This window comes from Anabas testudineus, chromosome 12 (assembly GCF_900324465.2).
Source record: "Anabas testudineus chromosome 12, fAnaTes1.2, whole genome shotgun sequence".
NCBI lineage: Eukaryota > Metazoa > Chordata > Actinopteri > Anabantiformes > Anabantidae > Anabas > Anabas testudineus.
Window position 1 is genome coordinate 2,140,638 of NC_046621.1, and position 23,649 is coordinate 2,164,286.

A 23,649-nucleotide genomic window follows, 5' to 3' on the forward strand; every position below is an offset into this window, starting at 1 on the left:
GTCAAAATCTGTCAATAAAGTGCCTGAACTGAGAATCTACAGTCTCTGGTCCATTTCTTCACCATCCTCTATTCAATATTTGAAAAGACTTCTCTTACACAGAGCACAGTAGGCTAAATATTTGTCTGCAGTGTCTCAGCCTCCGATGAAAAAGAGAAACCTGCAGATGTTAAATTGTTAAACTGGAAATAGAAAAACATTATGAAAAGTCCTGTGGCTTTTAGGGGTAATGTCTCCTGTTATAATGATTTTTTAAAAGCAATTTGAAGTAAAATGGAATCCAAGTACATGAAAATGAAATGAACTAGTGGAACAAATTGGAATTATGGCGAAATCTCTTCTCAAAACTCAATGGACTGTTTTCAGTTAAGATGGACTGAGGAATGCAAGCCAACCCAACCACTTCCCTTTCCAACGTGCCGGCAGGTTCTATTATGCAGTGTAGTAAGAAACAACAACATAAAAGAGAAAGAAAAGAGAGCAGGGCTTGTGTGAATGAAACACATTTATTGTTGTAGACGATGCACGCTCATGCACGAGCAGGTCACACGCAGCTCTCCACAGGAAGTATGTTCCAGCCTTAAATGACTCTGCTATTAAATACTCACAGCTGTGTAGAAATGGTCACTCTTGTTCACATGTTTCTCTTCTGTCTTTTCCTGATGTATTAATGAAATGTGCTCACTGAGCTTCACCTTATTAAAGGAACTCCACCACACAATAAGGTCTGTTTACAGGTGCTGAGGAGTTTACACATTCATCTCTAACCAGCCTGTCAACAGTTGACTTGTATCATGGGTAATGTAGGTACCAGGGTTTGACAAGAAAGAAGAATGTGTAGAATAAAAAAGACAATATCTCTGGTTCTGCTGCACTGATTTAGTCCATTCTGAGTTGACATGTTATACGAGTGCAGTGCTGCATCTGTGGAGTAAGCTCTTTCCACAGCATCATTACTGTTTCTTTTTATGGCTAGAGTTCTCATTATAACACCTGAAGCTAAACCTCTGGAATATGATTTATATAAATATATATAATTCAGCTTGACGAATGTCTTCTCAATAACTGAGCTTTTTCTTGATCCTTTCTGAAGCACTTGGGAAAGTATCTTGCCAGCATTCAAAGTGGAAGACTGTTCCAGTTTCTGTGGATCTAACAGACAAACAACAGCAGCTAAACCTGACATAAACATCTGTCCTCCACTTCACAGCATGACTGGCAGCCATCATCCTGCAGGAAGCTCAAGTCTGGGTGAAGGGTTTGCATCTCCTCAGCCTTTAAATTCCTCCTACATCATGCTTCAGAACTGCTGGACCATACATTTTTCAAAAGCTTGCTTTGCTGGTGTGAGAACTCTGCACAACCTGTGACAGGAATCAATCAATCTCCCCACTCAAGCGGAGCGGAGCAGCACTGATTCATCAAACCTCACGGCCCAAACTAGAACCAATCACACCCAAACACCCTTTCTCTACCACAATGCTCCACTCGTCCCTGCAGCTCGGAGACCTGATCGAGTCGCGGTGTGAGGGAGACAAACACACTGACTCGACAGCATGACAGGCGAAGCTATCAGCGCTGCTCTAAGCGGAGCACAGCGTGGATTATCACACACACAGACGTAGTTTGTTGAATGCGTCGACAGTCCTACTTCAGTGGGATTCCCATATCAAAGGCAGATAGATGAGGGAGCAGAGCGGTGGCTTAGCGTAAGCTTTGAGGCAAATGAGAACTGAAATATTAACCTTTTAAAAGGCTTGGCTGCAGACACACTTGATTGTGCCAATCTGCTGTGAGTGAGTTTGACAAGGCAAAGTGTCAGGACGAGTTTGTGTGTGTGTAACTCAGTCAGACTGAAAATCCAAATTGTCACTCTAATCCCAGACAACCATATCAAATCTCTCTTTGGATCACTATTCATCATTTGCCATGGAGCAAAAATGAACAACATTTTTCAATGCCCTTTCAAGGACGCCAGTGAAGTCAGGCAATAAATACAGGCTTGTCGCAAACAGAGGAAATTGTTTTCTTTCTCTACATGACTTTCAATTAACAGATGTGGCCTGTTCTTGTGCCTATAAAGGCTCATGTTGCCCTGGAGGTTCTGAACTAAACCAGATCCTTATCAACCAAGGATATGTTCATATCTACAATTAATTAATTTTAATTAATTTCTTCTAGTACTTAAGACCATTAGAACACGTTTCACAGACTACAGTGAAGAGGTAGATGAGAAACATGGGAGAAGAGACAAGGCATTTCATAGAGCAAAGACCCCCAGCTGGACCCGGACATGGGACACTGAGGTTATGTGGGATGTGCTGTAACCCGTCAGCTACCAGGCTTACTCTTCTAACCAGTTGGAGATTCAATTATTTCTGTTTGATATGTAAGTTTTGGATCAATCTCATATATTTTAATTCCATTATAGTTTCATAATGAGGTAGCAGAGCGGAGTAGAGCAGGCAGAGATAGTAGAGTGGAGTTGATTATTCATCAACACAAATTTGCACATCCACATGTAGCATGCTGCCTTGATCATGCTTATCTTTGAGTAAACAGTTCGTCAGAGAGTCCAAATAGAGGAAACCTGCTGGAATAAAAACGACTCCAACGACATTTCGGTGTGTAAACGAACCTGTAAGTGCACAAGCAGGTGAGGTTTATCGTTATTAGATCAGCTGATATTAAAAGTAGCTTCTTGCAGGTGATTAAGAACAAGAAAAAAAGAAATAAGAAATACTATATATGAAGTCATTTAGAAACAGCATTTCCACTGTATAGTTTGTACAAACGAGACCTCGTATGAAGCTGGTTATGTGATAATATTACTCTCTGACACAAACTGTGTTTGTCAGGCAGAGACCATGTAGACTTGCTGAATGTCCAAACGAACAAACAAAGGCAGAGTCGAGACGAACAGAGGTCAACAGCAACAGCAGACAGATAAATCAAGGCAACAGTTTCAGTCCAGGGTAAAAGACAAAGGACAAAGTTCAAAGTGGTGCAAAATGGCCACATCGCAGCCGACACTCAACCCTACTGTCCTGTTTCCACCAAGCAGTAGACGTCTGGACCAAGTAGGAGAACAATCATCTTATGTGAAATATAACTAGATACGAAATAATGACCTAACTGTAGACTTTGCAGGTTATAGCAGTAAAAACAGTAAACACAGATAAAAAACGAGGAAACTGACATAAAAAACTACGACAAATAAAAGAAAATACAGAACCACAACAAGCCGTGCTGCTGTTGAAACACTCCCAGTGGGCTATGAAGCTGTACAGAAGACGGAAAGAACAGTGACAGCCGGAACACAACACAGCCAGTCCTGGTGGAAAATCACTGTAAGTGTGTGACTAGAGGCAGAATGAGCCCAAATTAAAGGACTGGAATCTCGACTCTATCAGCAAAAACGATGTAAAAGGAACAAAATATGTCAAGAACGTTTGCATACGTTACTTCACATTCCCACCAACAACTAAACGATGCAGACAAAGAATATTTAGCTTGTTTATTTAGGGGTTAAGGTGCATGTCCGACACAGGCATGCTGAAATAAATGAAGTCCCAGGAATGAAGATAGATAACACACAACCCTGCCTGGTTTAATTTCAACTGCACACAGCCGAACATACATGGCTTAAAACAGACATACACAAAGTTAAGCTTCAGTTAATTGCTTCTTTTGTAGAGAAGTGTCAGCAGCATCCGTGCAATCCTACAGCCATCCTAGAGAGGATAATCCCGGATACTGAGGCAGGCACCAGCAACTCACATTGAACAACAAACACACACACACACACACACTTTCAAACCCTTTTAAACAGCTGCACTGTGTCACAAGGTCTAAGCAGACCTGCTGAGGTGGAGACATCACTGGTTCTAAGACCTGCTGCTTCTGCAGGCGTCCTCTTTTGATGTCAACACTGAGCACAGAGGAAGGGTAACACCAGGAGAAAGGGAGGCACATAATACACACACACACACATACACACACACACACACACACACACACACACACACACACATACACACACACACACATACAGAGAGAGAACTTGAATAATTCACGGAGAACTTGTCGTCTTGTCTGTTGTAAGTTTGTTGCAGAAGCCCGGACCATATGTCAGTGTTCGTGAGAGACCAAGAAGCTGCAGCTCTCACTTCTACTTCTAATGAGTGCAGGGACTAATTGAGATGGCAGCTTGTGCATCGTCTCCACTCTTCCAGCTGCAGCAAACACAACCCGGGATATACCCAGTCGAATCAGGACACAGACCACCAACCCAACAGGTTTCCTACTGTTGAACGAGAAAAGCTGCTGATGGAGTAATGGAGGCTTTTGCAATAGATGATGTTTTCCAAAGAACGTTGTTTGAATTTCATTTCTACCTTACAGATGGCAGCTGTTTTGATTTACAGTGAACAAAAAAGATTTGAAACCTGTTCCCTGTGTTAACAGTGTTTTGGACACATAGAGCTCTATGGCGTAGAGGAACAAGATATATCAGACTGGATACGACAGCACCTGTAGTATTAGTACGACGTTCACTTCTGGCTTTTGACTTTTTATTATATCTGCTCTTTTCCAATTAATTGTTTTCTGGGGAAAAAGTAATATAGTGCTAATTACAGGTGATGAATAGATTATTACAGTAAATGTTAAACTAGTTCAACAATCAGACTTTTATTTAGAGGATACCAGATAAAGTACGAATGGGAAATGTGTGTAGAAACATGCACGTCTCTCCTGCACACCCTTTTCAATGTAATTCAGTCAGCATTTATCATGCTGTCTTGGTGATAAAGCCACTGAAATACATTTCCACGATAGCATCAGACCGATAGCATCAAATAAATATATATCACACTATGATGGACTGTAAATCCAACACCCTACAGTCTGATTTTCTCCAAAGTGACACAGCCGAAAATCACCAGCAGCCTGCAAGGTCGGGAATTCATTTTAAAAACATCAGTACTGTTTTCAAATATGTTCTGCATTAATGCAACATGGGCTAAATAAAATGTTAAGCTTCAGACTTTTAAACCTGGACTGTGATGAAGCTATATACTTCATCAGAAAGCAGAGCATTAGCTCTTCATTAAGAGCACACTGATCTGTATAATCATGTTAATCAGGAGCTCATATTCTGTGGCGCTCTCCTAGAAATGAAAGGTTAAACCCCTCTAAGCCCACCTGTGCTTTGCTGCTGCTGCTGCTGCAGGACCAGGAGTGCTGCCGATTAAAATGGGGTCACCTCCAACTTCGTCGGTTTTGGTCTCTGCTGATTTCTACTTGCTTTTGTCTCGTACGCACCTCATTTCATCTCCCTGCTGTGTCTGATATTTGTCTTTCTGCCATGTGAGTGGATTCTGACATCTTCCTCTAATGCCATATCTTCCAAAAGATCAATTCTCCATTATAAACTAATTATATAAAGGAATGTGAATACATGAAATACATGCAAAGACATCATTAAATGTGCTTACTGCAAACATCAGAATGTTTGATGCAAGAATCAGAACATTCACACCCCTCCACTGACCTGTCACAGACACTGTTACAATCACCAGTCAATATATCAAACACACAAACATAAAGTCTGCACTGCTACAATAATTTTGTTTTATCAAAATCTTCTTTTCATGAAGAGGCTGTTTCCCAGAAAAAATGTCCAAATCAATAAAAGAGAGACGGGCTTTCAAGATTTAATTCAAGCAGAATGTCAGAAAAATGTCACTAACAATGTTTCTAAAAGGACGAATTGAAGTTGGATCATTAACAGTTTTCTGCAGAGAGTTGCACTTTTGCTGTTTGTCTCTTTTCTTATGTAGAGGGCTCAGGTTTGCATCTGAGTCCTCTACTGCTTCCATGGTGTGTCTCAGAGCTCCGTCCTGGGACCCCCCTTGTTCATCATATATCTACCCCATTAGGAAATATTTCCCAGCACTATGGAATTGATGTTCACTGTTATGCAGATGATGCCTTGCTTTATAGGGCTGTCAATCCCACAGTTTCTTCTTACCTTAGCTTGCCTACATGATATTAGCATACATCTGGCTAACATTAGATGCTAATAAAGATGACACACTAGTAGAAGGGTTGAACATAAGTGCGCTCCAAAGCGAGAGATTATTCTTATCGATGGCTGTGTTTTTCAACATAAAGACGGCTGCCAAGTTGGTAATTGCTTACATAGGTAACACCTTGCTTTCAATATTTCATTTTGTGATTCTATTTTATCTGACATAAACTCCTTCATCAGTTGTTCTATACTTTTGTGTCATGGTGCTGTTAAGACCTTTTCATGGTGGCTTATCAGCTGTAATGTTTCTTCTGTTATTAGTTAATTGTTGACACTTTATTTGTTGTTATGTCCTTTTTCTCTGCTATTTTTCTATTATTACTATCATTTGATGTATTTTATCTGTATTTAACTGATTGGGTTCATTTGTATAAACAATTTATTGTAAAGTGTCCTTGGTCGTTTTAAAAGGTTTGTTATAAATACTGGATTGCTTTTAGCCTTCATGTTGTTAGAATGTGGTTTCAGTCCATTAACAGTGAGTCTTCCAGAGTTAATCAGCCCTAGAGATGCTTCATTAGAAGTTTCAACAGGAGTTTCTAAAAGCTTGTGTAACATTTTCTGCAATCACAGGAAATTCAAGAATGAAAACAAGTCCAAGAGACAAAAACACTGTGTAATAAATGCTAATTTACAGATAAAATGATTTCCACTGCCTCCAAGCATGTCACAGGAGAGAGTGTGAGTATGTGACCGACTTACTGATATAATAATTAAAAGATTTGCATTTATGAAAGAAAAGGCCTTCAAGGATGAGGAACATTTTCTCCAAGGAAAACAATATCTTAGGTAAACTTGAAAAGGGACTAAATCAATAGATGAAACAATGCTGTAACACACACACCTTAATGGGGAAGTCAGTCCACAGAGTTTTCCCAAGGGGATTAATAAAGTATCAATTATTATTATTATTAATTTGAAAATTCATATACCTGAAGTGAGGCTCCATCTATTTATTGAAATAGAGATTAGACACTTTCTTCTTCCGACTACATTAACATGATAAATAATAAGCAAGCAAAGAGCTGTGTCTCTAGGCTCCAAAGCTCCAACTACAATAACTAACAAATTCAAGCAGCTTGTTAAATCCTGTAACCAATCAGAGGCCAGAGCTGGCTGCAGTCAGTGATAAGTCCTCTGACATCATTTTATAGAGCTGCTTAGCCTCAGCAAGTCAAATGCAACACAATGAAACACATACTGTAAACGATTAGAGCCACTTAAACAAAAGACTATGACATATTCTAAATGCATGTACAGAAAGTGGCATTCCAGTACAATCCTATTTCATATTCACTGATGCTTTTTCTTCTCACATTTTCCCTTCATGTTTCTTTACGCCTCAGCTTCCTCTCCCTCATTCGGTGTGTCTTTCTGATGCTTACTTGACACAATACTCTCAAAAGTTTGCAGCCTGAGGATCTACTTGTATAATAAGGGCTGGGGTTATTCAACCATAAGAAACAATCTCATCCGACTCCCCCTCAGTTCCATTTTTCTCTCCTCTCACTCACATATAATAGTAGAGGGAGAAAAAAGACGAGGACTGAAGGAAGGAAGTTTAAGAGGGAACAGTGTTGTGATGTGATGAGATCAGAAATTTAAAAGAGAAGAGAAGAGAAGAGAAGAGAAGAGAAGAGAAGAGAAGAGAAGAGAAGAGAAGACTATACTTTTTAAATTAAGCGGACATGCCTCATTGATATTTGTACAACAAAACAACGGCAGTGTGGGTCGATAAAGAGGCTCCATGTCGTTCTCTGGATGCAAACTGCAGTTGGCTTTGCTTCCCAGCTGGAGCTCTTGAGTCTCTACTCTGCTGTCAGGCTGTCTTTCTAGCAGATTATCGCTCTCACCCCGAGAAATTAGACCACGCACTGATCCAGCCTATCTTCATACACAGGCACAATCCGCATATTTTAAAAAAACAACTAGCACACATACGCACTAACACAAACACAAGCCTGCTCTGTGACATTACATCTCAGCTGGGTGATCTCATTAACCACAGATCCGACAGTGAGATGAAACCGGAGAAGCAGTGCATGAAGCATGTCAGTGTGTTTCTATGATAGGTGTGTGTGTGTGTGTGTGTGTGTGTGTGTGGTTGCATGTACAGATCGAACAGTTGTGGATGCACACGGAGAATAACAGGAGTCACGAGGATTAACATGAAGATTTAAACCTGCTGGAGAGTGATTGATGAATTCATGTTAACATACGTTTGTGTCCGATGGGTGAATTAATAAAATCCGCAGTGAGGGCGTCCTCGTTAGCATTCAGTGTCTCTTTGGATTTTTAAAATCAAACAGAGTGAAAGATGTGTAGTGTTAGGAGCTGAAATCAATCAGTAAAATGACTAAGATATATTTATAGATGTATCACTGCAGTGGTAAGAATCTATATCATCCATAGAGTGAAGCACTAAAGCTACAAACTTATCTGCATTATTTTCTTAACCTAAACTTATCTGACAGCTTTGGTTAGTAGTTACAGATTCTCATGCACTTTTTATCCAGTTAAAAAACCAACTACTGGTGATAGTCAGTGGGATTACTTGTGATATGATGCAAGTTTACTTGCAGCATTTTCAGTGTAGTTTTGCAAGTCTGAATATTTTCTTAATCCAAAAAATGTCACGTAACTGTGGAGACGACCGTGATAGTTTCACAGAGATCATGGTGAAACATCTTATTGCTTATTGTTTCATTAAAACCTTTTTCATTTATTATGTTTTCAGTGGGTGAAGTCGTAACTACATAATTATTCAGGAACAATTCACTGATTATCAAAACAGCTGCAGATTTATTTCCTACTGTTCAACTCCATTCATTGGTGATTGTTTCAGCTCTAAACATGGTTTAAGAATAAAAAGCAAAACAGAATAAAGCTCAGGGAAGATTCATTGAAAAAGTCTTTAAACATGCACCGTAGAAATCAGGCTTCACTTCTGTAACGTTGGAGGCTTCACAAGAGATTAAGATTAATACAATAATGGTCAAAAACAAAGCAACAGAGACTGTAATATCCTTATATACCCAAAATGCCAGATCATACATTTCCCATAATGCAACTCAACAGGGCTTTATTAGAAAGAATTGCTGCTAAACGCTAAGAGCACAATAATAAGTCCTCAGTCTTATGATGTGCAAAAGGCCCCAAATGTAAGAAGGAATGATACTGTCTGCAATGTCCTGGTCATGAAATGGGATCTGATCTTCAGCAAAGGCACAAACATCAAGCACCACAATATTTCTAAGCTGATAAAAACCAACAGTCGTGATGTTTCTTGTCTTTCTTGATCACAGCCATTGGTGTGGAGTCAAAAGCAGCGATTGTCTCACTATTTGCTGATGTTTTGAACACTGATTGATGGAGACAGACAGAGAGAGTAGTCACCTGCAACTAATGATTGAAAACAATCATTAGTGACCAAGATATAGGAACCATGAGGACACCACAGGATAGTTTTCCTTGTTCTTTGGGCCTAATTTAACTGTTCACAAAGCTGAATTAAAGCAGACCAACACAGGCGGCCTGATGTCTCACTCTTCAGCATCACTGCAGCTTTTCTCTCCTCACTTTCTGTCAGCCTGTTCTCACCGATGATGCTCAAACTGGAGGAATCCCCCCGTCTCCCACTCTGTGCGTGTCCAACTGTCTCACAGCAGAGCCTGTTGACAGGTGATCTCTCTCTGTCTCTCTCTGCACATTCACTCCAGCCTGATCGAGGCTCCCACGCACGCGTGTGGGCTCCGGTCCACATGGACTCTGAGAGGATGCGTGTGCAGCCTGGACTGTTGTGCCAAACTGGTTGGAAGCTGCTCTCACAGTAAATAGCCCGCAACAGCGTTTATTTCAAGACTTCAAAGGCTGCTTCAGACCCTCTCTCTCTCTCTCTCTCTCTCTCTCTCTCCTCCCACGAGTCGCGGGAGGAGAGAGAGAGAGAGGAGATGTCTCAAAACAAGACAGGGATGCCCAAAAAGACAAGCGCCTAAAAACTCAACTCAAGCTGCTGCCATTCTGCGGGATGGAAGCCAGGACAGAGACAGAGGAGGCTCGGGACTCAAATGCATGCAGAATGTAGTATCAGACTGATTTGATCATGACACTGTACCTCCTGCGGTGACGGTGCTCCACAGCAGCCCGATCCACAGCACCGCGGACAAGGTGTTGCGGAGTCGGTACCCGACCGAGCAGGCGTCCGGTGGCATGGCGACAAAAGCCGGTCCAGAGGACGGGGTGTGTATAAATGTGTATGTCGTGGAGAAAGTGAGCAGAAGATTGGCTCCACGGGTCTGTCAGCGCTGATCCGCGGTCAGTCGGTCAGGCGCAGCCGGTGATGTCGCGGGCTGGATCAGAAACGGTCCGCATGTCCAAGCTGCTTCCTTCTGACTGCAAGGAGCGCCTCCTGCTTTCTGCCTCCGATCTGTCCTCCTTTTCTCCTCCGCGGACTCTTCTGCGCTCTCTCTCCCTCTCTGTCTGTCTCTCCCTCCCTCTCTCTCCGTGCGCCCCCTCCGCGCACACACAGCCCGACCTTAATGATAATGAAACTTTTGCAGAGAGAGAGGGAGTGTGTATATGTGTCAGGGTGACTGTTGTGGGCTGCAGTAAGATCAGGACACACACTTACATAAGACAGAGAGAGAGAGAGATGTAGTGCAGATTTACTGGACGGATGAGGGGATGGATGGTGTGTTTGAAGGGGTGAGGGTGGTGGGGTGGTGGTGGAGAGTTGACTTACAAGCATCTCATCCTGAGCTGGTAATCTGTATAAGTAGCTGTAGCAATCTACTGCAAGCTGAGGCTTTAGAGTCCAAAGAAAGAAGTGAACACACTGCAGGCTGGACGTTAGGAGGTGATACACACACCGATACACACACCGATACACACACCGATACACACACCGATACACACACATGATACACACACAGATACACACACTGATACACACACCGATACACACACTGATACACACACTGATACACACACTGATACACACACCCCACTTTAATCAGGCAGGTAAATACATAGAAATAAAAGTCCTGCAATTAAAAGTAAAGTGCATCAGAAGCTGTCACTGCACCACCTCTGCAAAACATCCATATTCCATGTATTTTATATCATTATAAACGGTATAATATGTTGTTATTGATACTTTTGCATCAAGTATCATTTAATTAACTGTGATGTTGTTTAATGAATGAGAATGCAGCAGCATCAGCAGTAATCTGTATTTCCATGTGTTGTTCACGTGATCAGCGGCTGGAACAAGGTAAAACACAAGTCAGAGTGTTTGAGTAGTTTGAATTTCATCTCATACTTTTAGTTTTTATGTGATAGTTTTTAATTTTAATGTCATAAATCTTATTCATTCACTTCAGTTCGATTAATAATTTTGACTTTTATGCCATGAATTAGACTTTTATCTACAAACTTTTCATTTTATGTTATAAAAATACTTGTTTTTAGCATTTTTCCAGTTCTAGCTGGGACTTTTAAAAACATTTTTTTTTGTTATGAATATTCTTGCACTTGACTCATAGTTTGTCTCCTCCTGCTTCCACATCTGGGTTCCCCTCGTTTACTAGCTTGTAACACTGAGGATTCATCACTATGAATTAATTAACAAATAGATGTTGGAGCCATTGTGAGAAAAAAAAAGTGCAGCTTTAACCTTAGACTAAGTCTAAGTTTAGTCTCTGTATAATGCATGACAAAAGGTCATCAATGATTCATTGATATCACTTTAAAACTCTTTAGATTGACAGAAACCCCGAGTCTGTCTGTCTGTCTGTCTGGTGTTTCTAGTAGAAAGGACGTAACACACACCTCATTAGACAAAGTGCTACAACAGCTGTTTCACTCCTTTCTGCATGATTTGTCACTTGTAACGTTCGGCTGCTGACACATCCAGACGGGTGGATGGAAACGGAGCGAGTGCACCGGAAACTGAGGAAAATCAAGGAACTGCACAAAGAAGACGTGTCGTTCCAATGAGTTAAAAAAATATAAACATCACGTCTGTGGAAGAGAAGAGAAGCTGAGTGTCTGTGAAATGTAGACACTACTTCATTACAGTCACTGAGCTGATAACAATCAAATGCTGCAGTGGTTCACAGAGAACCCAGGATCATCTGACCCTCATTGTCCCTGGATCACTTAAAGACATCATGAGAACATAGTCTTGATGGTTTATTCTTGTTCAGACTTTCTTCATTTATCGTGGATGTAAGAAGAACTGGACACGTGTTTTTCATCCAGAAGCAACATAACGTGATGATCTCAGATCTCTAACTGGAACCGTTCTGAAAGTCAAAGTCTGCTTCTGCAGTTTTGTCCATCGTACCTGTCGACCTGTGCGATCGTGCCTCATCATGTCCTCAGATCTCAGCCGTTCTTATCTCAGTAAGTTTAGTGTCATAGCTGATAGAAACTGCTTTATGAAAATTGGAACTGCTAGTGAAGTGGTGATAAGTCTGTATTTTCCTTTCCCCTCCACACTACCACCTTCCTCTGTTAGGATCCTCAGATTTCTGCTTCTCTGTGCCAGGTGTTAGCTGAGTGGCAGATAACTGTCTCCTCCATCTCTGATAACCAAAGGATGAAATGATTAGACAACAGTCTCTGAAGGAGCACAGATATTATTTCTATGTAAGCTCAACCCCCTACCTCCACCTTCTCTGCCTCTCTCCCTTCGCTTGCTGTGTCATCCATCCTCATCCCAACTCATTCTCCCTCTAATCCCTCCTCCCTCTTCCATCTTACCCCCAATCTCATCTCTTTTATCTCTCTGCTTTCCTGCCATCGCTTCTGCTTCTCACACTGATGTTGTGCTGTTTTTTTTCTTCCTTTCACAGCTACATGGTGGTGGTGGGGGGGGGGATAAACCGATGCAGTGAGCCCGGCTCAGCGACAGCCTGCTTGATGTTTCTTCATCTCTCCTTCACGCCGCATGGCAGAGGTGCAGAGGTCACAGTGAACAAAGAGCCGGCAAAAGGCAGCGTGTGTGTGTGGAAAACAGTAATTTAATGTGAAGACCAGCAAAAAAGCACCAGTTGAATTAAAGTCATGAGTGTGTTAGCAGTGAATAGAGAGGTGATTAAAAGAAGATGTGCAGCCAGTGATCAGAGAGAGTGTTTTGTTGGTTTGTTTTTATGGTTTAATTTCTATTATTCTAATGTGCTAAAATTAATAGTTTAAGTTGCAAGTGTAAAGTCTGGATTATCATTGTTATCAACATAATGAGGGAACACTGTTGTTAATGAACACATCTGCTAAGTTGGGGAATTGTGATGCTGAACATATCTGTTAAACACTCCGCTACTGTTGGAGCCAGTAAATCATCTATTAACGTTTCAAGGTTTAGGATATTCAAAAGAATTAGGTTAGACTCAGAAACGTTGGTTTGGATTAACACTGAAACCTTTTTAGCACTAATTGAAGTTAAGTCTGGTGTATTTCTTCTTCTTCAAATGAACTTCTATTAAACTCAACAGTGAGTTCCTCTGTGCCACAAAGCTTCACTGTTGTCCAAAAACTATTAGGTACGCATCAGTGAGTCACTGTTGGGTCACATGTTCCTTCACTTTCATGAACACACACTGTGTTATTATGATGCAGTGCTGCATGCATTGTCCTGCTGCTGCAAATACTGCACTGAAGTAGCAAATGTGGGTTAATACGCTGCTGGAAATAGTCCCCAACAAAGAGTGAGATACAGAATTATACAACAATGAAGACGTTCAGATTTCATCTTCTCATTTGTTTCTTATAATCACATGCACGATTTCAGTGCTGATTGTTTGCTCATCCACCACGACTACCTACATACTACTATATAAAAACAGTACTTCCCTCAGAACAAGTAACAAAGCTAGAGGACCATAAACCAGGCAGTGAAACGTAACTGCAGAAAGTAACGAGTGGTGTAACGCAGTAAAAGAAGCCGTCGCGGTAGAAGCTGAATGAATTTAACTGACATTTGCTGACAAGAAGGCAAACAGAACACGGATAACAGCAATAAGAGATAAACACGGTGCACACACAGCTTCTATTGTTCACATTTCCCTTTTACAGTATGGAAACTATGGTATGGTCTGCACAAAGCCACGTCCACAAAAGCTACTGGGGACAATATTTTAGGTCACTGAGCAGAAGAATTCACACACTGTTCTCAGCTTCAGTCTGTGGTTTGTCTGGGACTTCGGAGGCAGACACAAAATCAACCAATAAGCCCTGTTGTATTAGCTCCAGGACAAAAACACAATGCATTTATTTCTCTTATATACACGAGCTCCTCCCTCCCTCCCTCCATCCCTCCCACACACACACTGTGTCTGCTGCAGTGTGTGTTCTCAGGGTAAGATGCCCTGAGGTGGTGAAGATTTGGTGAAGTGGAGATCCTCTATTGCTCCTCCATTGTCACGATTCCCTAACAAACCACATTTGCTGTGGCCACACAGGCCAGCAGCAGTAGGATAACACACAATGGAAGAGCTAAAGCCAACATTTGTTTGCCTCAAACAAACAACAGCTCACTGTTCATCGATGGACTGGACTAGCTGGCATATAGCAGACGCATCAATTCTTAATTGCTTGGTTTTAATTTTATTTGTCTTCTCTAATCAGGGAACATAAACGGGATTTATTCAAAGTCATTAACCAGCGACAGCATGTTGAATCACAGGAATCAATCTTAAAAAAAAAATCTGAAAGTGAGTGACAAGGGGCTGCTAACGTAAATCAAACAGGAACTACGAGTCAGGACAATCAGGCTCCATGTACATCATTTCTGGAGCAGTGAGAATATGTGGCAGCAGAGATGTAATCAGAGTAAGGTCTCCTACTGATGTGGAATATCTAATGTGCAGCTGTTCTCCAGCGCCTAATGAGAGCTGGCTGTGATCATGGCTTTCACATCTGATGGATTATCATGCAAAGAGTATGTACAGATACACACACTTATACAAACACACACACACACACGCAGTATATCAACTTTACAATGAAGACAATGTACGAGCAGAGTCCAGAGAGCTGCGGTGAGTTGGGGACGTGCACAGAGTCTCTGAGCGGCAGCGGCTCAAATAAAAACAGGGGGAATTTATCAGTTCACAGATAATTAACCATTTTTCACCTCTTCTCCTGACTTTGACTAGAATAACTGGGAGAAGTCAGGTGGTACGTTAAGATTTTCCCGCTCACTGAACACACCAGACTGATCTTCCTGATACAGTTCACTCAACATTTACTTTTATTTATTAGTTCTCATCATTTTGTTGCTTAATGATTACATGTATTGTCTCTTTTGTTTTTACCTTGTACATGTGGCTCTTCCTGGTCTGGAGAAGGACCTGAGCACAGACACAGGGGTCTGTGAATGTGCCTGAGTGCGACGCCCATGTTTTTACCTAATTGGTTTCAGTCTCGACATTTCACTTTTCTCAAGAGTTGTTTCCAAATGCTGCATCGGTCGATGTCAAGTGGATGTGAAGATGTGTTTCGGGCTCCCACACCCACTACACCCAAGTACACTGCACCACCCGTCCTCTCAGGTTCGCTGCTGCAGCTCCACTTGTGACTAGCTCTGGTTTGTTATTCTTTTTAACAACACATACAGTTTTTATCTTTCTGACATTAGCTTGGTGCTTTCTTGGACCTTAAAGTGTTGAATTTACACAAATGTTTAAAAATAAGAGCGGAGGCATCAGTAAGAGTAGAAAGGCTGAGACCCAAGAGGTTTCATTAGTGTCGAGAGAGGCACCTTTGATTTCCATCCCCCTGAGCCCAACCCCCAATCGCCTGTCTGTGCCGGCACGATACGTTCAAGAAATTAAAATTCATGGACATGTCACTGAGGTTTGCTTTGACTTACTTATTCAGCCACAGTTGTAATTACTGATGCTCTCATCTTAAGCTTAGTCCCATTTCTCTAACAATATTGGAATCCTGTAACAGAAGTGGGAAAATATTTACACTAAATAATGCGTAACAACGTAAAACACATCTTTAAGTAGCTTCTAGTATTTATTTAGATCATAACATTAGTGAATATTATCACGAGGCAGCTGCAGAAAATATTATCTAAGAAAATAAAAGAAACAAGGTTAGAAACATACAAACATAATAGACTTACTGAATTGTGTCCTTAACGTGACTCTCTAAAGTTTATTCATTATAATGTAATAATTTTAATCTATAATTACATTTATAAGCTTGAAGCTTGTTCCTCAGTCATTGGGCTTTGAAAAGATACATTGAAGATGCAGGAATGTCTTAACTAAGAGCTGTGTGAAAAATCACACAATAAGAAATGAAATAAAGAATTTTAAAAGGTTGGAATAGAGACTATAATTATTTCTTCTGCTAAAGACAAACTGAACGAAAGCAAGCTGAACAACTGTTCCTGCAAAGAACATGCAGTACATGCACAGTCTGTCTGTTCCTGTTTGATTCTCTTGAAATACATCATGTTAAATGTGATTATCTGTTTTTGATGTAGTCAAACAAACAGTAACTTAACCCAGCTTTAGCTTAATGTTTGACTAATATAAATCTCTGCGAGCCTCTCTGGATGGCACTCGTCTTGTAAAAAGTCATGTACCATTCAAATTAGATTGTCAAGGGATCTGCTATTCAACAGAGCCACTTAAGATAATCAGGTCAAGACTCAAGCATCAAGCCAATCAGTGAACACTAATGTACGACATACTCCATCACACCGAGGTGCTGAAGTGGGCCGCGAGTTTGTTCCGACTCCTTTAGAGAGTGTGCAGAGTTCAGTGCAAGTTAAAGTGGGGATAATCCAGAATTCCTCCCAGGCATTTGAAGGAAAACATTCAATATAATAGCTGTTTAAAAGGGGATTATCACAGATAAAATAAAATCAAGTTTGATCAAGGGCACTCAACTCTTCTGTAGATATGTTAGAGAAAAGAAAGATAAGTTGTTTTAATAGCTTCAATAATTCATAGAACCACTATGGACTGTAAGGTTTGATGAAGGGGTCAGTTCCTAATATGAACCTGTGTAAATATATGATTGTTAATGTTTAATGTCACTTTAAACATTAAAAGTCACTGATATGTTATGAGGCCAAACTACAATAAGAAACTAACCTGCACACATCTGCATGTCTCTCTGTGCTTAACTTGCTGTTGTTGATGAAATCTAACATCTTCTTTCTAAAAACAAGCTCCTCTCCTTTCAGATGTTATTACCGAGGATTTTAGTTTGCAAATCTGCTGCTATCATTGGCTCTGGCAGCACTAGCAGCAGGACACTGTCAAATCATTTTCTCCCTTCGCGGCGTGTTTCGGTCTGGTGATTAGAGGACGATGAATACATACGCAGTGTCCAGCAAAACCAATTCCTTATTTCAACAAGAAAGGAGCTGTACCTTGCAAAACCCGTTGTCACGGTCGACCACAGGAGAGGAACTAATCACAGAAAATAGCTGCTGCAGTGGAGCAGAGAGCTGCAAACTGTAGGGCCACAAATGAGGAAACAGGAGGTTGTTTCTTCATTTCTTCAGGCTAAAAATGTTTGTCGCTGCCTCATCTCGTACAGTGGTAACTGATCCTTTTCTGTTTAATTTTGTTGTTTTTAAATCCCATTTGATTTTTTGTTGTTAAAACTAGTTTAACAAACACTTCAAAGACTTTTAAAATGAAATAGATGGTTTCAGACAATATGGCAGAACCTTAACACTGTGCAGAGTTACAGTTATACTGTAGGTGGTATTTCAACTTGTTATCAACTCTATGTCCCAAATAAGTAAGAACAATATTAGAGTCAGTGATATTTCAGTGCTATTGAGTTTTGGCTGTGATGCAGCCGATCGAGTTCTCTCAGACGTGTTCTGCCTGCTGCAGATGGCGTTAACTGGCGTCGCTTACAGTAAATGTTACCTCTAGCTGAACTTTGGCTCTGCTCACGCAGAGCAACAGATGGGAAATAAGAACGTAGGAAACATTTCCAATGACATGCTGACAATTTGCCCAGGCACAACAAAAAGCTCCAAAACTTCATCAAGAGTGTGCAGCGAAGTCCGAACCAACCTGTTGACTGTATAATGTTTGGAAGCCTTTCACTGTGGGTCCTCAGGGGACGGCGGGCGATTGACCTCCTGATATTCTGAACCAGCACATTTGCTGAAAAAAGAGGGTGAATAAACTAAATAACACTCTCCTGGTCGCTCTGCAGCAGCATTGTGTCCTTGATGAAGGTACTTTACCCTTAACTCCTCCAGCTGCTGTGTCCAGCTTTTCACTGGACAGATCCCCAGGTGTGAATAGCTGCATGAATACAAAGCAGAGTCCTGCTGTACACGGTGTTCGATGTACTCTCTGGATAAATAAAAGCATGTCAAATATGTCAAATATAAGTAAAGCTTGGCTGAATATTCAGCAGTGAAAACCTTTTCAGGGGAGCTGAACCCTAAACAAAAAACCAACTGGATTAAATGTCCAGTATACAAACACGGGCTTGATTCAGAGCTTGGTCCGAACTTTGAGACTAGTAACTATGATATTTCACAGAACGCGTTCAAACTTTGACCTGCTGAATGGTTAAAAATAAAGAGACGACCTGTACAATAATAAAAAATAAATTCACAGCAGCTGATTTAATTTTTTATTCATATACAAACAGTGCTTATCTGAAAACACAGCTACATGCTCGTGGATTGAACGAATGCATTTTCAGGTGCGTTTACTATCAATATGGAGAGTGAAGAGACATCCTTGTTGGAATATTTCCCTCGGCCTTGATTGGAGCCTTTCTGTGAAGCTCACAGCTGGATGGGACTCTCACAGAGGCTGATGGGAGAGGGAGAAAAGACAAGCTGGTCACAAGAGGAAGGATGGTGTGAAGAAGAAAGCTGTTACAGGTCTGGGCCTGTGTGTATCACACACCTCGGAATGACAACTATGTCTGTGTCTTAAGGAATCTCAGTCTGATGCTTTAGGGAAACAAGACCCTGATCTATATACAAAAAACTAACTGAAAAACATTTGTGTACAATTTGAAAATGTCCTGATCAGTCGACAGACTGGTGCCTACGAACCTGAGACCTCCCCTTATCTGGTTCAGTCAATCTCCTTCTTCAAGTATCTCTTCATGACTGAAGCCACGTCTCCTCCCTCGCTGCCCTCCGCCTCCAGTCTTTCTCCCTGTGGTCTTTGAAAGCGCCGCCTTGGTCCTCCAGTCTGGGAACTCCCTCCTGATCCGCCTGAGCTAGACGACTCCGTTTCAGAACTTTTTCTGCTGCGGGTGGAAGGAGGCAGATCTCCAAAGTGGACGCTCAGCGCCCTTCTGCCTCCTCTGACTGAGCTGGCGAGGCTACTAGTGGACTGAGCTCTCCGAATGGCAGGAAGGACGTCAGACGCTGCATCATCACGGTTGTCATCCTCAGTCAGACGGCGGTTTTGGAAGACCATGGGCTCAGAACCCAAAGAGCCCTCTCCTCCATCTTCTGTGACAAGATTCCCCAGCATGCACCGTCTTAGCGGTTGAGGGGAGCGCTGGATGGAAGTCGTGATGGAGCGAAGAGGTTCCTCTGAGTCCTCCTCTGGGATGGACAGGGAGGGAGGATGATGGCGAGTGGCAAGGGAGGACGCCAATGATGACAGGCGTGGCAGCGATGGAAGCGAAGAAAGGGAATCACTCTGGTTGAAGCGGGAGAGTTTGGCTCCAGCTGTAGAGGCGCCAGCAGAAGGCTGAGAGTCAGTGATGGAGCGAGAGCTGGAAGCGCGAGGCAGGAGAGGGGAGGAGGGTTTGAGGATACTAGGTCCAGGCCGGGGCTCCGGGATGTCTTCAGGACCAAGAGACAGGGCTGAAGCTCTTCTTCTGAGAGTCGAAGCTCCAGTTGTTTGATAAATGGGCAGAGAGATAGTGCTGCCTGCTCCGTCTCCTGCGTCACCACCTGCTCTGCGTTTCCGAAGTCCGTCCAGCAGCTCAGACAGGGCTGAGGAGGACGGGGCTCGACCGAGACTCCGGGCACCAGCTCCTCCAGCCTCTGCACCATCATCATCAGGATCCACGCAAGAACTTTAGAGAGACAAAAGAGACTAAATCCATCACACTAACCCATATGTAAAACATTTATTAATCAAATTAATTGAACTGTTGTAGTTCTACATCCATCTGTGACATAAACACTGTGACTGTGGGGCTCACCGGAAGCTGTAAGTGCTCATGGTATCAGTAACAGACTGGCGCCCTGCTTGGCTGCCATAGGGAGAGCCGCCAGCACCTCGGGATCCTCCTCTGGGTACTCCTAACCAATGACGAATTCCCTCTCCAACATCCTCTGTCCCAATAGAGCCGACGCTGGACACTGAGTCACTGCAGGACAACGCAACAGCCTGTTACAGCCAGAATGGAAGCGTCTTCCATCCATTGAGCTGGTGAATAAGCTCTATTTGTTGCAATGAGCATGCACTCACTTTACAGACAGCAACACTGTGACTGCAGCTCAACAGACAATGATTCCCACACTACAAGCCAGGGCAGGCCTGCAGTCAGCGCTGCATCATTATTTAATGATTGAGAGATTCAAACCATCTCTTGCAGAGAGCCCAGTTTGAATCTCGGGTGAGGTTTGTTGATTTTACATCTCTCTGCACGATGTTCCACTGAAAAGCCAACACTAGAACGTTCTCTCTCCACGTCTACTTTCCAAATACTGATGATGAATATCTCAGAGATGCTTTCACACAAGTTTGTAGTTTTATTTTTCAACAAATCAAACCTTTGGCATCAGAATAACAGAAACATGCTTTTACAGGCGCTTTGAGGACGACCCCCACTGAGCCATTTTCCAAAAGCACTCTTCAGGCTTTTAAATCAGTTAATGCCATTCCCCTACATCTGCCACTGATTTCCATTCAAGTCAGTCTGATTATTATATCAGTATAAAGACACTTAAAACTTGCACGACACACATAATCCACCACTCGACAGCGTGTTATTATTCATATTCATAGCTGCATGGGAGGTCAACGCTGTTTGGCATCTTTATAGGTTTGAAATCTGGTACTCAGTGGTGTGTTCGGGTGCTTACTTAATGTGTGAAAGGTGTGTAAGATTTAGAGGGAGCTACAGTCCCCTCCGAAAGTATTGGAACAGTGAGGCCAGTGCCTTTACTTTTGCTGTAGACTGAAAACATTTGGGTTTGACATCAAAAGATGAACACGAGACCAACAATCAATATGTAGTTTTGTTATTTTCAATAAGTGTTTCCGATTCACAACTTAGAAAATAGAACCTTTTCCTTTGTTTTGATTCATATTCATCTTTTGAGGTCAAACACAAATGTTTTCATTCTTTCTGCAGTTCCCAGAACGTGTTGGGAACAGGTTTAGATCGCTGGTTAGTTTGTTTCCAAGCTGTCTAGTCTAATAATTATCTATAATTATCTATGTCTTACTATGATACTTTAAACTCCGGATGTGTCTGATGCACACTCACATACCTGAACAGACAGCGACTGTAACAGCAAGGAAAACACACACACACACACACACACACATTCACAAGGTTCTTACAGGTCTTTCTTTCGAGTTAAGGACTCCACAGCAGTTTGAACGCTGGAGTGAAGGGTAGAGTGATGAAAAGTTCAGATGCATTCAAGTGCATTGTAAAAATACTCTATAATACTCTTAAATACTGTATAATACAAATAACAATCCTGTATTGCTAATAGCACTGAAGAAATGTAAACATTATCTTAAAGTAGTAAAAGTAAAAGTTACTCTGCAGTAAAACTGTCTCTGTGAGTGTAATAGGATCATTCATCCTCTGTCAGTGAATCGTTATGTCTGATATTTGTATTTTCTTTGTGTGTCTAATATATTTTCAGTATTTGTTATAGCTTAATACATCATAATACACCATAATTTATTAGTTCATTCTATTGTTATTAAGAATATGAATCTGTACTGAAGGTCTTAAATAAATGTAAACTCTCTCTAACAAAGCATCATATTCTCTAAGCTTCATGTTCTTTATGCAGGAGTCTTAAATGAGCAGCAATCCAGAAGAGTAATAGGATATTTGTACTGAGTACAGTGTTTGAGTGTCTGTACTGTGTTATATTCCCCCACTACTGTGTTTGCAGGCAGACATGATCATTAAGGCAGAGGAGAGGCACCTCTCTGCAGTGAATTACCTTTCAGTGTCACTCTCGTCGCTCGACTCCACTTCCTCCAGAGCCGCCTGCAGATCTGCGATGCGGCGGATGGACGTCTCCAGGTCGGCCTGCAGCGCCTGTCTGACGGTGGAGAGCTCCTCCACCTGCATTTCCTGCAAACAAACATTGTGAGATTAGAGGACATTTGTTGACACGAGGGCGAATAACGAGCTCACCTTCAACAGGCCAGCTGTGTGTTTTCCTCCCCCCCGACAACCTGTTAAGACCCCGAGGCCCAATCGGCCACAGCAATTACCTTAATTCTAGCTCATATTACCTCATCAGTCAAACAGTGAATGTCCGATGGCATGTCCTCTCTCACTCTCTCTCTCACACACACACACACACACTCCTGCGACTCAGCCTCTGGTGCTGAAGCTTGTACCACTCTGCTCAGGTTATTCAGAAAAAACACACACTATACATGCACTCGCTGACATTGAGAGAATAGCATGATTTATTAATTCATCTTTTTTTGTTGTTCTGTCTCTCCAGCATCCTGTCACACACACACACACACACACACACACACACACACACACACACACACACACACATAAAAGCTTCTAGGCTTTCAAAGTTATTGGCTTGTTGGCTTTGAGGAGACGGGTGTGGGTGCAGCGGTTGTCATAGAGACACATAAGCATGTATGAATGTGTGTGTGTGTGTGTTTCCATAACCTTGAAGAGACAATGAGGATTAATCACAGGCGGAGAGAGAAAGCAGGATGAGGGAGGGATGACGTTAAGGCCGGTGGTGGAGAGGTGGGTGGAGGAGGAGTATGTGTGTGTGAGATGTTGTGTGTATGAATATGTCTATTAATGAGCACTGTATGTGTGTGTGTGTGTGTGTATCTTTGGTTGGCAGGTTGTTAAAGGACATCTTTATGTGTGTATGTGTTGCGTTGTGCTAATAACTGAATAATTATTGAAGATTGAAGATTTTTCTCTCCTCAGCTCAGAGGTCGCACAGAAATCAGCTGTAAGCAGGAAGATGATTGAGTGTGTAACTGTCGGTACGACTGACGTCTTCAGTGAGCAAAGAAATATGTTTATGAAACCAAATTATGTCTTAATTCGATGAATCTCATTCTTACAGCGCTCTCCCAAACCTGCCCCCGTTAGCTAGTGATATAAAGCCCATAATCATTTCACATATTTACCTAAGACGGAGACGGGTTAATGTTTGTACACAGGATAATTCCTGTTTTCCTTTTGGTTTTATTTGTGTTAGTGGAAGACGAGATTTATAATGTTTGACATAAATGTAATTTATGTGTGAATGGCCTAATGTTTGGTGCGACACTAAAACTGAACCACAAGTAGCTCTGTATGTGCATATGAATTGTATATATGGTGCCTAA

General features: G+C 41.8%; 2 protein-coding genes across 3 annotated transcripts in view; both read right to left on the bottom strand.

Moving 5' to 3' along the window:
- LOC113158200 (seizure 6-like protein) overlaps positions 1 to 10,530 on the bottom strand; it is a 39,417-nt gene extending 28,887 nt beyond the window's left edge. The window contains exon 1 of the mRNA XM_026353931.1: positions 10,209 to 10,530. Within this exon, the coding sequence (XP_026209716.1) occupies positions 10,209 to 10,305 (97 nt within the window). The 5' untranslated portion in view covers positions 10,306 to 10,530. The remainder of the gene's footprint in view (positions 1 to 10,208) is intronic.
- Positions 10,531 to 18,720: 8,190 nt separating this feature from the next.
- LOC113159802 (unconventional myosin-XVIIIb) overlaps positions 18,721 to 23,649 on the bottom strand; it is a 28,099-nt gene continuing 23,170 nt past the window's right edge. For both annotated transcript variants that reach the window (XM_026356717.1, XM_026356719.1), the window contains exons 40-44: positions 22,266 to 22,399; positions 21,643 to 21,684; positions 20,273 to 20,440; positions 19,161 to 20,143; positions 18,721 to 18,912 (exon numbers count right to left, since the gene is read on the bottom strand). In XM_026356717.1, coding sequence (XP_026212502.1) covers positions 19,183 to 20,143; positions 20,273 to 20,440; positions 21,643 to 21,684; positions 22,266 to 22,399 — 1,305 coding nt within the window. In that variant the 3' untranslated portion in view covers positions 18,721 to 18,912; positions 19,161 to 19,182. The remainder of the gene's footprint in view (positions 18,913 to 19,160; positions 20,144 to 20,272; positions 20,441 to 21,642; positions 21,685 to 22,265; positions 22,400 to 23,649) is intronic.